Below are 15,269 nucleotides of genomic sequence, written 5' to 3' on the forward strand. Positions count from 1 at the left end.
CCCCCCATCATAATAAGTAACTTTTCACGTGCATCTAAACAGTCATAAAATATTAAACCCATATTCATTAATACTTCAGTAATACTTAAGTAAGAAGTTCAACTTTTTTCAAGTATGCATTACTAACAAGCACAACTTCCATACTGTAGATTCCATACTGTAGAACATCAAGTCTGTGAAAATACTTACTGTGTTTGGAGTTAAAAGGAAAAAAAAAAAAGAAAAAAGAGAAGAACAACAAAACCTGCCAAATCCCAGTAACTACTTAGAAATGAAGATATATGGCTGCTCCCTAAATGCATACACCTTTCTGTATGTGAGAAGCTGAAAGAAGGCAGACACATTAAATCAGCTGGTCAAAGACAGAAATTAAATATTTCACAGGGTTTATCTGCATTCACTCCAAAGGAGGACTGATATCAAGTTCAAGCATGCCATGCTCTGAGACCAGCTCTTTCCAAGGCAGCATGCATCTAACCAAGAATAAATTAAGCACAAGTTTACAATGGCAAGAAGGGGGAATAGAAACAAGTAGGTAAGTTTTTGAAGGCATTACTGATGATCACATACAACTCTCTTCCAAACGAATGACAATATTTTTACATTGGAGCCATGAATCTGATCTCTCTGAACCTCACAGAGAAATTTTCTTACAGTTAAATGCTACAAACACTGATTTCTTTAAAATGAAAACTCTGTCTTTTGCCAAACGCAAACTAAAGCCAAAAATCTTTTTGGTGTAGAGCTTGATTTAATACAATTTTCTGGCTAGCTCAGGTTCTACAAAATCACAGACCAGAAGCCATATGAACTTCTACTCAGGTATTTAATTCTTTGGCTATTTTTTTTTTTTTTTTGAGACATTTAAAAAAAATAATTTTGTGGACTGTGGCTTGATTTTTTGAAAGATACATAAATTTTGTAACTTGAGACTACTGCCTGAAAACAAAGTATTTATAATCAAAAGGATTTTTTTCATAATTCATTTAGTCATTTCCCTGAGTTGCAACACTAAAAGCGAGTAACAAATATTTTCCCCACAGAAAAATCTTCCTGAAAAACACCTCAGAAAAATAAATCTATCATTTTACATTATCATGTGTGTGTGTGTACGCATGTGTTTTTTTTTGTGGTGTTTTTTTTGGGGGGATAGTGGGGTAGGAGTGGGAGGGAAGGATGGCACTGTTGTTTGTTTTTTGGCTTAAACATCAACAAACTGCAAGCACTCAAGAGACAAATATTTGTAAGGGGTAGTCTAAATTTTGCCACAGGTTAATAAAAAGCTTTTTCTCCCACTTATACCATTTATCCAGTTCATACAACGTGAACTTATTTATCCAGTATGCTGTTTTGTCTTCCACAATGCCACAGATTTTAAAAAATAGTAATAATAATAATATAAAAAAAAGTCTTCAAACTGGATGGCTTTCCCTAAAGCTAGTAGTGTCAAATATAAAACAAATTAAAAGGTCATCTATGAGGAATGTTCTTTCCTAAGGCTCACTGAAAACAGATTAAGTTCCTACTGAAGCTATCCCAAAGTTTTAAGTACCTAAACACACATGCTCATTCAAGCAAATGTATAATAAACAGACTGTTAGATGTATTTAGAGTATGACATTTAAATACTGTGATTGTATTAAGCTGGTTTTAATCTCATTATTTTGTCTCACTAAGAAATAAGACACTGAGTATCCATATAACCTTCCCCAGAAGGCACTCTTCCCATACACAGTTCCCATACTTCTCCCTTCTTTCCTGAAGGGCCCTGAGAAGACTGTGAAGCGATACACATGATGAAACGCTAAGTTAAGTAGCTTAAAAACAGTTAACTGTTTTGTTTTTTGTTTTCCTTTTAAAATATAGAGGCCAGTCTACTGGCGAGTTACTCATACAACACAGTATTTACTGTACAGGAGTTTTCAAAGAAAAAAAGCTTTTAATCTCTCTCTGCTATACAGTACCTCTAGCATAGATTTGATGCTCTAGATTAGTCAAACTGGCTGTACTCCTAGTTCTAAGGTAGACAAGAGGAAGGCCTGGCAGACAGGAAAGACAAAGTTAGGAGGTAAGAAAAAACACACAAATGCAGGTAATCTCTTCCTCATCATGCATCAGGAAGATAGGCACAGTCAGCATCATTCAATAAGTGTATGAGTCTATCTATTTGCTTACACTAGACTGGCATTTGAGTTCCTAAAACTTCTTTCAGAAATAACATTGGGAGAAGAGAATTTGAAAAGGGCTTCCACATATCATGTGCTCTTCCTTAGAAAGCTGTTAATTGGGTTATCTTCATTTTTATGATAGCCTCAGACACACATTCTCATTTATATCTCAATCATGTTAGAAGCAAACATGTGTTTGGCTGGGAAGGATGGTGGAAGTTTGCCTTGTATCATATAAAAAAAAAATCTCTGAACTGCACACACAAGACTTTTTTTTTTTTTAATAAATCAAGATAGTCACTCATTAACTGAGAAAGTGTGATTAAGAAAGGGAAGTAGAACTAGCAGGTTTTGTTATTAAAGAATGGAAGACAACTGAACAGAAAATGTAGTTCATCTTTTCTGCCAGATACTTCTAACAATTCATTTTATACTATGAAGACCAAATACTTATGTTTGTAATACATTAGACAAATGACTGTGCATGTCAGGACTGTTTCAAACAAAGTGTGATTAATGAGTATCATACTCTGCCCAAAACATGGTGAATCCACCGAAGAGCCCATGCAGTCTTCTGAACTGATTGCATTTACTTCTTTGTCCTGTTTACAGTAATCTTCCATCCATGACTGTTTGGTACTTGTGTACTGTTCTAGAGGAATATAAACATACAAAATAAATAACTGCAAGGTGGCCTTAAGTAAAGTAGCTGAAAAGTAAGTTAAATTCATAAAGCTAAAGTTGGTCCACTTTAACAGCAACGTTAAAGGAATTTCACTGCTTTTCCCATGTGCTTTTCTAACGTTTTATTTTTATTCCATCCCCACCTTCTTCAAACTTCCAGTGGAATTCTATTGTCTCAAGATACTCCACTGGCAACAAAAGAGGTCCCTCTGAGGAGGCAATTAAGCTTAGATGTTTTTGTGTCAGAAGCTGTCTCTATTCTTTCCCCCTTTTCTAAGATGTACGTGCCTATTCCTGCATAAATATGCAGACACAACAGAGTACTCTGGCACACTATTAATCATAAATTAGCCTACTGTTATAACTAGTAGTAAAAAGCATCATGGGAATTCTTAGGAATCACTGAGTGAAGACTTTTCCTCCCACCTCGTTCTCTCTTTCTGACAACCCCACAGACCTTGCTGAAGAAACAAATGAGTATTCAAAGAACAAGGAAGGCTCTTCTGTTTCATCTGCCTGCTCAGCCTTTTACATTTCTAATTATGACCATCAAACTACACAGATTTGCATGCAGAATAAGCAATAATATTTCTGGATAACATACACAGTCATAGCCCCATGACACAGCAACTTCCATGAAGTTTGAGTTAATAATGAACAAAACATTTTGATTTCCTGAGGTGGGAACTGACAACTCCAGTTTTCAGAAAACGCAGAACTGAAATAAGCAGCTCCCCACTATGTCTGTCAATGTACTGAAAATTGATGAGCTTACCAAAGTATTTTTAAGCAGTGTAAAGTATGGAAAGCTTTAGATGAAAGCCTGTTTCTGATTAAAGATAAATTTCAAGTAACATATGAATTTGATAGAATTCATATGACCAGTGAAAGAATTCCTACTAACCTCTAAAATATGTAGCTCATGTCTTTACACTTTCACAGTATCTGACAAAATGCAGGCTGCCTAAATGTACACCTGTGTACAATATCATCTGAAGTACCTAGGGACTTGTGCCAAGTCTCCTTCTCTCTGTCTATGGGACACCAGCAAGAGTCAATTAGAAATACCTATCATTTTAGGAAAGTGCAAATTAAGACTAGATAGAGATGCTCTCAGGGAATATTCCTAGATACCTATGAAAACAGAGGTAATGTTTATATCCAAACGGTGTTCAGCCTGAATTTCCAGCTTCAGTCGGGAAGGGTGGAGGCGGGTTGATGCATGCTGTTGCCAGGAAACTGAGCATGGCCACGGCTCAATAAATGGTTCCCAGCCTGCAACCAAACAGAAAACGACACATACATTACATGTTTGAAGGCCACATTGGAATGCTGTTTACATACCTAAGTGTTTAATAATACAGCTTCAATAATGAGCTCCCTTACTTTCTATCTGTGCTCAAGATGAACTTGTATGCCTACAGATTTAATTTGCTAACTAATACAAAGTTGCTCCAGCTCCTCTATTTGAACCAGAGTATACTATTATGTACAGACTTGCAGAAATATCTTAATTCTGAGAAAAGTATTAAATGGAAATCAGTTTTATACTGGAGTGATGCACCTGGAACAAACTCTGAAATAGCTGTTAAAAATGCTACATATTTTCAAATATTAAAAAAAACACCTTGATATTGACAGAATTCCTGAGGTCATTACCATCAACTTTGTAACAGAAAACTTCAGTTTTCAATTCAGAGAAAAAAGACAACTAGGTTAGTTTCGTCAGTGGCTGGCCTGTACTGAGGCATAACTTGCTTTTTTGTAACTAGAATATAAATTACAATTGGTAATTCATCGTCTTCATCCTAATCGTTTCTTTCATGTCCTATTCCATCCTAAAATGGATAATGAATGCTTCAAAGCAATTAGGCATTAAAAAAAGATAAGTAAATACAGAGACAGGTAGTTACGTAACTACATAAAAAGGTTATCCAGAAACACAATAATTACAAGCAAACTTCAGTCTAATTTTTGTAACAGCAACCTCTCTGCTTTCCACACCCTTCCATCAGATACCAAATTAGGGTATCTTGTTCAGGACCACACATATACACAAACACACACACTCAGTCTTTCACATTATGATATATGTAATTCATGTTGGGTGAATTTCATGCTCCTGTTGTACACAAGATTGTATTCCTAAACCTAAATAAAGAAACCCTCAGTATTTTATACCTGAAAGCTCACGGTTATAATAGTCTCCGGAGAGGGTAAAATGAGCTTTGACTTCAGGGTTGGCTCTCAAATTTTGGAGAAAATTCAAACCTGCCAAAAAAAGTGAATGTTATGCAAAACAAGTGTGATCAAGTTTCTCAAACCAGTGAAGCATTAATAAGCAATGGGAAGATGTGTCTCTTAAATTGAAATGGTACAAAAAGCATACCAAAATACTCCAAATTGTTTTCTTTTCACTCAAGAAGCAAGCTATTTTTATTGAAGCAGAAATATGTTTAATCAAATAAAGTACTTTAAAAAAAGTATAGTGACAGCATATCCATATGATTTTCTTCAGTGATTATTTTAAGCAGAACCTGGATTTTTAGCAATAACTTCTAAGCATTATTACTACACAAATAAAAAGTAACACCACTACAGTTTCTTAAGCATAATAGATTGCTTGTGATAGGCATTAATAGATACAGGTAAGAAACATATGCAGTAACTGACAGTAATTTTATGCAACTCACTTAGCAAAACAGATACTCACGTGAAAATGTTAACTCAGCAAGAGGAACATCACAGTCCATGCAGTCATCAATAAAGCAAATACATATACTTTCTGCTTTTATTTCCACTCCAGAGATGAACTGAAAAGGCACAATCCCCCGGGTATCTTGACCAGAGGAAGTCAGGGAAAGTGATTGCAAAGGTTCAGCATTCTTAAATAACCAACTTGCTGCTTTTTTTAAGTCACCTTAGACAAAACCAAACAAGTACATTTCATTGAGAATGTAGTTGATGATGTAAAAAACATATGGAAACAAATTAATTCCCTTTCCCTTAGAAAGGGTAGCAAAACATTAACAGTATTTTCAGTGTGTTCTATTCAATAACATATATGGCAAGATTATTAATATAAGTGTTCTCTAAGAATAAGAATTGTTTGACATTTGCAAACCAAGTTGAAACATAATATGAACCTATATTAAATGCTACGAGTGCCTATAAAGAAGGTGGGAAACATCCAATGCTGAAGAAAAAGAATCCAATAACAATCTTGCTACATATTGCATGTAGAAATATGTAAAATACACGATTCAACAGGGGAAGACTACTTGCTCCAAAGAATACTTGCTCTAAAGATAAAGTGATGGATAAGATCACCATAAGAAATATGGTATACACCATAAAAAACAACCACCACCACGACCCACCCACCCAAACAGCCCACACATGACGTTTCAAAAGCAAAGAAGAATCTTTGCAGGGTGGCTTTTAGGCAACAGATAAATGAGAATACTTAAGAAGAGGTCAACACAGAGAAAATTTCAGTAATTGCAGGCCAAAGTAAAGAAGAGAGGGAAATACTGTCTGTCCACCAGCTACTTCACAACCTGAAAGTTAGATAACATGAACAATCTGAAAGTCCAACTAAAACTATTTGAGGTTACCTTGGCAAGCCAGAAGAGCATGACGACAATCTTCCATATTGAATCCCAATTCCTGAAGGCGAGCCAGCTGTATCTCTGTAATTAAGCAGTTAAATACAAATCCATGTCAGTTATCTACTTAACTTGTTTTAATTTCTGAAACTATATAAATATACACCTGTATGAAAAAAAGCATTTTCTGTGTTTCATTTAAGATTGCAGCTGTAAAAAGAGCATAAGATTCAGTGCTGCTTTGACAAAAAAAAAATGCAACTCCCAAAAATCCTGTGCGTACGTGTGCATCTATTATGAACTATTTTTATCTTCCTGCAGAAAGTTAACATACTCCCATAGATTTTTCAGTTGGGACTATTTAAATTGGGAATAAGATAATTTTTTTTTTGTACACCAAATCCTTCATCTGGAACACAATTCATCACTTATTTTGAACAAAAACAATTCATTATTTATTTTGAACAAAATATGTGACTCAAGAACATAGTAGCAGGGAAGGAAACCTTTTTCACTGGTGTGTATTTATTCATTGTCAGGCAGCAACCACATGCAATTTTTAATTTGCAAAAAAGCAGTGTCACCAAAACAGAATAATATGTTGCTGGACATGAAGAGATAGTTGGGTTATGATTATTATGATAGTTTCCAATTCATTACCAGTTAAATAAGTATGAAGAGGTAGCACCTCACCCCTGTTAAGTATTTTCTAAGTATTTCATCATGATGATGTATGATGACAACCGACACTTCTGAAAATTTTCTATAAAACAATCTGTCATACTAAAAGCAGAAAAGAAAACAAAACATTCTACTATTTTTATAGTATCATCAGTATAATGTTATCTTCAGACAATTAAAATCGATGAAATGAAGGCTTTTTCACAATGAAGGTATCTTCTGTGTTAAGTACGTAGTCTAGCTTTACACTGCTGAAACCTTCCTTAGAAAAGAAACGACTTCACTCCAGTGGTTAAGAACGTACCAACAAGAGGATCCAAAACACGTTTGGGTATCTCTCTATTTTCATTTGTGAAGCAAGAAGTTTCATTCACCAGTGATGAACCAGTGTTAGTCGTACTTTCAGCAGTCAATACAGTTGAGTCAGGCACAGCTGCACTGGTCTGTTGAGGAATTGATTTAGCGATTGCCAAGAAGAGTTGAACATCATTGTAGGACAGTCTGATATCCAGTGCTTGCAACTGAATCTAAATGGGAAAGAAAAAAAAAAGACAGTTACCCCTTTCTATACATTTCTCTTGCCTACTTCGGATAATAACAAAGACAAAATTTAATATTAAAATCTGATGGAAATTCTGTTTTAAAGCTCCAGTAATAAAATTATTAAACTTCTATTATTACCTACTAATTATCAAGAGCATAAGTAGTGGGGCAGTACAGTGGGGAGTGGTACAGAAAATGTTTTGCTTTTGTATAATGGGAAAAACACGTCTTCTACAGTTGAAATTATTCATTGGATTCTTGCGTATGAAAAATCAGCATGAGATTACAATCACGTATCCTATACTGCATACAGTCTTATTCAGTCCTTTAATATTACCTCCAGAATAGGAGGAAAATCACCACTGTTGAAAGCATCCAACAGTCCTGAACCACGTGGGTAGGAAGGATTCTCAAGAAGTTCCACGTGAATTTGTACTGGATCAATAATTGACAGTGCAGTCTCTTGTTCATTTCCTAAACGGCATGAAAAAACCTATGAATTAAAAATAATGTAAAAGAATTAGAATATTAAAGCACAAGCCTGGCAATGGCCTTGAAATCATAGACTGACTCTCAACCACAAAACAATATGAACCATAACCAAATTGTTCTCTACAGACAACTCCTTTGTAAACTTTAAGGCAGCAGAGATTCCAAAATCTTTCCAGACAACTTCTGCCAGTGCCCCACTATGCTCTAAATTCAGGAAAAAAGATTCTGATATCCAACCAAATAGTTCCATTATTGCTGGGATAATTCCACTACCCCTCCCATCACAGATATGGGAAGTGTTTTGTTCTTTGGTCTACAACAGTCGTTTAAAATTTATCGCATTTCTGCACAGCCTTCTTTTTCCAGACAAATTCTTTTAAACCTGATGTATTAGGTACTCCTCAGCTCTCAGTGTTCTTGCTGCTTTCCTCTCAACTGTTCATAGCTTCTTCAAATCTGTTCACCCAGGACTGGCCACAGCATACAAGCTGTGGTCCTACTTTGCTGAACAGGATTCAGGATCACTTTGTATACTCAAAACTCCTAATCAAAAAAGATCCCTACTCACATATATTCCAATGGCACAATACTGCTTGTTCACCTCAAATCAATTATGAGTACAACCTGCAGGCCTTTACTGAACACATTGGCTTCTGCCTATCCAGTTATGCCCCAAATTAATTTGACAGTTTATGGTGGAAAACTGGATTATTAGCTAGCAATATTTTGGGACGAGGGGGAATGGACTAAAGTTGTGCCAGGGGAGTTTTAGGTTGGATGTTAGGAAGAACTTCTTTACCGAAAGGATTGTGAGACACTGGAATGGGCTGCCCAGGGAAGTGGTGGAGTCACCATCCCTGGTGGTCTTTAAAAGACGTTTAGATGTAGAGTTTAGGGATATGGTTTAGTGGAGGACTGTTAGTGTTAGGTCAGAGGTTGGACTAGATGATCTTGAGGTCTCTTCCAACCTAGAAATTCTGTGTGATTCTGTGAGATTAAAGCCAAGTGTTTCGGTGTCTTAGCGCAAAAAAATACAAATTCATTTTTCAAACTGCTGTAGAATAACAGCACCTGATGGGAATTAACACACTAAAAATGATCTTTAGACTACTTCTGTAGAATATGTATTTCAAGCATCTTTTCAATTTCATCTAATTTTAGATATTTTACAAAAGCAAGGTTATTTCTACTTACCTCAATGCCAAACAAACTTCCAGAGAAAGGACGATCTAACAACTTGGGCTTGTAAGTGAGAACAGTAGTTCCCTTCAAAATAATTGCATTGGTATCAAAACAAGACACGTCTTCAACGACCACAAATTCCGTTCCTGAACAAAACAGAATGTTTAATAATAAACAACAGCAGTTGAAATACCATTAAAGTACTTTAAGCATTTCTAGCAGGATTCTTTATTGTCTGCCTTTTACAGGTCCTGTTTGTACCTATCACATGGCTTTTAAACAGAAAAGATCCCATTTACCTGTCACATTAACCTTAACTTCCAGTTGTTTTTCTGTAGACACATGCAGTGATGAACGTTTTGTAACTACTCCACTTTTCACTGTTTTTGGAAGTACAGTTGTTTCACTGCTGTAAGTGCGTTGCCGGGAAGGAAGGGGATTTTCCCGCTTTTTGGTATCTCCAGGAGTATATAAAAAGTCGTGAACAAGTAACAGCCAGTCAAATATTAGAAATACACGAAGATTGTTCAGTACAACTGTAAAACTAGAGGAATCCTTAGTAGACCTATTAAAAAACAGACAGAGAAGCATACTTTAGAATTTTACATTTTGGTTATATTTAAAATTATGTTGAGAATAGAGTTTTTACTTGCCAGACAGTATTACTACTCTGTGGAGCTTTACGGGGGTACATGTAATTTACAGAATGTCTGGCCTTCAAAAAATCTATTTTTAAGCAGACTGAAATTCATCAAGTTGTTGTACACACAGAAACCCAACATATCTTAAATTATACAAAACTTTGACAGCTTCTAAATTGTAATGATACAAAAGGTAAATTTAAAATCTATGTAACAAGCAATTAGATTATAAAAGCTCCTTTTATACATTTGCATTATTAATTTGCAATAACTCAGGTTTTTTAAACTGAGACTATTACTACTTTACATCTGTTCAGTATCAAAGCTAACATGCTGTGCATGAAATTTAGACCTGGCTCCATGCCCCTTTGAAAGATCAGACATGCAATGTGTTTCCTCTCACACCCTGACAGCATTTTGTAGCACAGGAAGTTTCTTTGTCATTCAGAAGAAACGCTAGACTTCCTGAACTTTTAGCATCCCATTCTCAGTATCTGGTTAAGAAGGCTAAAACTGTTTGACTTCATGATCTGGAATACCAATTATGTTTGGTCATGCTAACTGGAAAATAATCTAAGAGCTTAAACTCCATGAAACAATTTTATATCCAACCTATTCTGGAATATAAAATCTCCAAAGAACTGTAATTCCTTTGTAAGAAGCAGCCTGCCTGTGCTGCTTCCAGCATTAAAATCCTTTAACTCTCCCTGGCTCTCCAGGATATTTCCAAAAGACACGAACCAGTATAATGCTATCTTGGAGCTCTGCAAAAGCTTACATCTAGTGCCAAGGATGCTCTCACCAATAAAAATCTAACACATGCTTATGTGGCTATAATTTAAAAGCGTAACACTTGGGAGGAAAATTCCATGAAACAACTGCTCATAAAACAGATTAGGCTATGCTGAGCAAACAAACCTCCAAACTAAGCAGATACTAGATCAATGATCATAGGAAAATCCAGAACATTTCAGTTGTTATTCCTTTGTTTTCATAATCCCACAGGATTTTAGTTTTATTCAAGTCAAAATCTTAAAGGCTAAGTTTGCATTTAGAAAAACATCAAGTACTTAAAACCATCATGTATTCTCCAAATCTGTACAACAAATTTCTCTCAATTGCAGAGAGCTTCAGAACAAATATCTTCAGCATCTTCCATTGGTCTAAAGTAGTCTTTTTTTTTTTTTTTTTTTCTATGTTGCTGCTGTAACTGCTTCAAGGAGGCATCATATGAATATAAAACTGTTGGAAAGCTAAGTTTGGTCAGGGGGCCTGATCAAAAGTGAATGTAACACTTGTAGTCACCCACCTTCATCTTCATTTTTGTTAGTTAACATCCCTCAATACAACACTGTGACAATAAAGTTAAATGTTGACATTGTATTTTATATTATTTTTTTCAGTATTAAATTAGAACCAGTCATCCACTTTCTGATACTTTTAAGCATCCTAGGATATTTAGATGAGAAAAACAATGTGGGATAGGATACAGTAAAGCAAGCAGAAAGCGTTTTTTGAATGAAGTGTAATTGCTGTACTTATTCGATACTCTTGGAAAGAGATGTGTGACACCTACTGGAAAATTTGTGCAACATGTATTCATAATAATGAATGTACAGTGATAGGCCAGACTTAGCAAGTAGCTTTAAGCAATACTGATTTCAATAAACAAACAAAAACCACACACACACACAAACAAACAAACAACAAAAAAAAACAGCAACACTAAAAAAATCTCAGAACTACCAACCTGTAATGCAGTTCAATCTGGATTGCTCCCGGACTACTAGTATTCTTTGATGACTGAAAGATGCAATTGAACACATTGGGCGTGCCTGCAGCAGACTTTTGTCCAGCATACCGTGTGTCAAATGCCATCATGGAATGGGAAACTAAGTTTACAGACTTTGTTCTATTTGAAGAGCTTTCAAAAAGTAACTTAGATTTCTTAAAATCAAACCTAGTGGAATAAAAAGCAAAATTATACAATTAAAGATCTTGCAGCTCATTTATATCCAGACGTCACTTGGTTTAGAGATATGCAAGGTATATTGCTAATATCTTTTTTAATCTATTTTCTGAAACAACTATAATCACATCTCATGCCACAGCGATGCAAATTGAATCTGTACTGTGTGTACTGCTTACCTCTGATACAGAACCTTCTGGATTGAAAAAAGAACAGTATAGACATGCTTCTGAAACAGCACAGTTAGTCAAGTATGCTCTTTCTATGTTGCTTCTGAAACAGCATAAACTTGACTGGGTTAGTCAAGTCAACTGATTTCTGAACTGTGATTTCAAGGACAGCTAGAAAGAGAGTACTTTTTGAACAGCGTCATTCTCTTTCATCCTTCAGAACAGCTGAAACTCTCAATTAGGACTAAACTTAAGAAATGCTATTTTGTTAAATTATGGAATCATAAATTCATGTATTACCTTAATTCTCATCCTACAGTGTCTCAGATGAGCATAGTGTTTCAGATAATGTATTCAGTAACAAAAGAAAATTCATACCTAGCTAAAGAGCTGCATCCATCCTTTCCTTTTGGATCCATCAGTTCCAGACTCACATTAACCATGTCAATGAGGAAAGACATAGAAGTATACACTTCTCCACTCAGAACTGTCTGAAAGTGGTAAACAACAACATTCTTTTAAGAGCATCTGTTTACGTTTGATTCCTCAATTAAATTTTGTTACTTAGGACAAATGCAAACAGTTAGAGTGTCTTTCTCCTTCAAAGAGTTTCATTAACCATTGCTGTAGCCTCCAACTTCAATAATGTCTATTAATCTTTTTCATATAAGTTTTGTAATTTCCTTGTTCTCAAACAAAATACTTCCCTTTTCTCATCCCCCCAAAATCAAACTGCTAATAACTCTTGCAGACAGTTTCAGGTGCCTTCTATTATTAAATGACTTGTGGTATCTGGAAATTTTAAAAATATTTTAGGTGAGAAGCCTGACATGAACAGCGTATTCACATTAAGAGAACTCTACCCATTCTTGCCATAGTTCTTAAGAGAATACTAGATGTATCCTACTAATTTTTGCCTGCTGTGGTCACATAAAATACTAATTTTTGTTTCTAAAGAAAAGATTATAGCTGTGCAACATAAAGCTTGGAAGTCCCGTAAGATCAAGAGAAAACATGCCACTCAACAACTCTTCCCAGTAATAATAACACCTGATTATTTCCAGCTGCTGCCCACATTCATCCTGTGAGAATAGTATTTGACAACAGCTCTAGAAGATGGGCAATGCTTGGAAACCTGATCATCAACAAAAAAAAGAGTAGCTCTGCTGTAAAGCTTCTGTTACTGAAATTCTTTCAGATTTGTAAGGTAAGGGGTTTTGACACAAAGTAATAAACATTCCATTTGATCTTTTAGTCACCTTCTAAGTCATTAAGAGTATCACAGACTCAATGGGAAAGGTATCATCTCTCTGCACTCGTTCAAGTAAAAAATCTCTATTCCAGTAGAAAAATCTTAAGTTTCTTATTGTACTGATAATACGCTGCAAGAGCAACTCAGCTTAAATACTTCAGAAGAAAAAAGAAAGCAGAGTTTTCACAAAATTGTTAACTTTTTTCCCCACCCAAGTATTTCCATAGTTCCTCTTACATGAATTCTTGGATCCTGCAAATCATAAGGTCGCATGAACTCTTCTATAGGCTCCCCAAGGTTATTCTCCAGCAAGCCACGTATCAGTTTATACTTAGGCAAATCCAGAGAACAATGGACTGATGAGAGATTGCCGTGTATCAATATGTCTGCAACTGCATGACTTAGCTCTCTACACCAAAGGAAAGAAATCCAGGTTTTCAAGGTGCAATAACACAGCAGGGAATACTTTAAGATACATTAGAAGGCATGTAAAGCATTGCTTTCAGGCAGACAGCATAAAAAGATCCTGCTTAGATCAACTCACTTGTCTAAGTTTCTCTCTACTTGTAGCTTCAGTCTGAAAGGTTCTTTTAATAGGCTTCCTCCTGTCTGCCTCACAAAGTATGATGGAAAGCTCAAGTCTGCACTTGTATCTTCCACAGCCTTAGAATACTCTCTCGGGTATCTCTCCGCAGCAAATATGTCCATGTCCTGCAGATCAACCACAATGCAGTCTAAGAGGCAGATGTGATCCTCTGCAAGTGCACAGGAAATAACACATTAAACAAGAAAAAAAAAGAATCTGCAAAACTAATGCAACTTACCTAAAAAAAGAAATTTAGCTTCTCCTGGAAGTTATTTTGATTGTTTTTATGATTTTTATTCACACACCAATTTCCGTAACTATCTGATACCAAGCTTCTTCAGTGATAAATGTAAACTCTTTATTAGAGTTCACAATACTCCTTGTGTCTGTAATACACAACTTAAAACATACCCAAATCGCAGCACTGTTCTTCCAGAAACTGAACTAAAGTTCTGTAATCCTTTAAGCTGCAAAAAGCAACGTTTAAACTAAGAAGTTACTGATTTTACAGTCTACAGTCTTTAGACCCACAACCTTACATTAGTCACGAAAGATGTATGTCAAACTGTGCTGCATTATTTTACGCAGAAAAGCAAGAACTAAATTGCGTTTCTACCATTTAAAACATACCTGGGTTGTCAGGGTTTGGTACAACAGGTAATTTTGATTGTTGCCCTTGTTGCTTACTCAATGTGCTCAGCATAGGCTCACTCTTCAGCCTAGAAACATTTGCTCCTGATGACTTTTTCATGAACAACCCTTCTGTCACTACTTTTGATTCATCCGCACTTGCTGTTTTCTTCATGCTGTGTTTTGGGGTTCCCAAAGGAGATGAAAATTGAAATGAATCCTGCTAATGAAAGCAATTATATAATTAACAATAGATTTTCACCTGACATACTAAGGACCCAATATACCAAGGTTCAAGCTACAGGAAGTCCTTGTCAAAAAAACTAAGTACTTTATTTGAATCACAGTATTTTTTTTTTTACCACTGTAGAAAGATAGTCAAGCTTTTTTCCTACCACCTTAACAGATTATAATGTTCTCTATAACAGAAAGCTTACCTCAGAAACATTTTCAAAGAAAGCTGTGAAACAATGATAAATTCATTCAAAACCAGCTGTTTTTGCACAATCAAAAAAACCTCCACGTGAACAAAATTAACATAAAATAGCAGACTAAGGCTGCCAAGATATCAAGCATATCTATAAAATAAAGATTGCTAAATATTTAAAAGCTGTTTTTCAGAACATCTTCCAATGATCTCAAAATATGCAGTGATTTCTACGC

At 35.4% G+C, this 15,269-nt stretch overlaps 1 protein-coding gene across 4 annotated transcripts in view; it reads right to left on the minus strand.

The window, feature by feature from the left end:
* VPS13D (vacuolar protein sorting 13 homolog D) overlaps positions 1-15,269 on the minus strand; it is a 103,272-nt gene that overhangs the window by 59,283 nt on the left and 28,720 nt on the right. Inside the window, exons 26-40 of one of the 4 annotated variants that reach the window (XM_032201232.1) lie at positions 14,607-14,826; positions 13,935-14,145; positions 13,628-13,799; positions 12,517-12,629; positions 11,750-11,959; positions 9,658-9,923; positions 9,371-9,504; positions 8,022-8,177; positions 7,446-7,668; positions 6,470-6,544; positions 5,566-5,772; positions 5,034-5,123; positions 3,987-4,127; positions 2,698-2,820; positions 1,965-2,039 (exon numbers count right to left, since the gene is read on the minus strand). In XM_032201232.1, the coding sequence (XP_032057123.1) occupies positions 1,965-2,039; positions 2,698-2,820; positions 3,987-4,127; positions 5,034-5,123; positions 5,566-5,772; positions 6,470-6,544; positions 7,446-7,668; positions 8,022-8,177; positions 9,371-9,504; positions 9,658-9,923; positions 11,750-11,959; positions 12,517-12,629; positions 13,628-13,799; positions 13,935-14,145; positions 14,607-14,826 (2,416 nt within the window). Of the gene's footprint in view, positions 1-1,964; positions 2,040-2,697; positions 2,821-3,986; positions 4,128-5,033; positions 5,124-5,565; positions 5,773-6,469; positions 6,545-7,445; positions 7,669-8,021; positions 8,178-9,370; positions 9,505-9,657; positions 9,924-11,749; positions 11,960-12,516; positions 12,630-13,627; positions 13,800-13,934; positions 14,146-14,606; positions 14,830-15,269 lie in introns of all 4 variants that reach the window. The other 3 variants (XM_032201231.1, XM_032201235.1, XM_032201233.1) reach the window with 3 other exon arrangements.

The sequence above is a fragment of the Aythya fuligula genome, chromosome 21 (genome assembly GCF_009819795.1).
Source record: "Aythya fuligula isolate bAytFul2 chromosome 21, bAytFul2.pri, whole genome shotgun sequence".
In the NCBI taxonomy this organism is placed as follows: Eukaryota; Metazoa; Chordata; class Aves; order Anseriformes; family Anatidae; genus Aythya; species Aythya fuligula.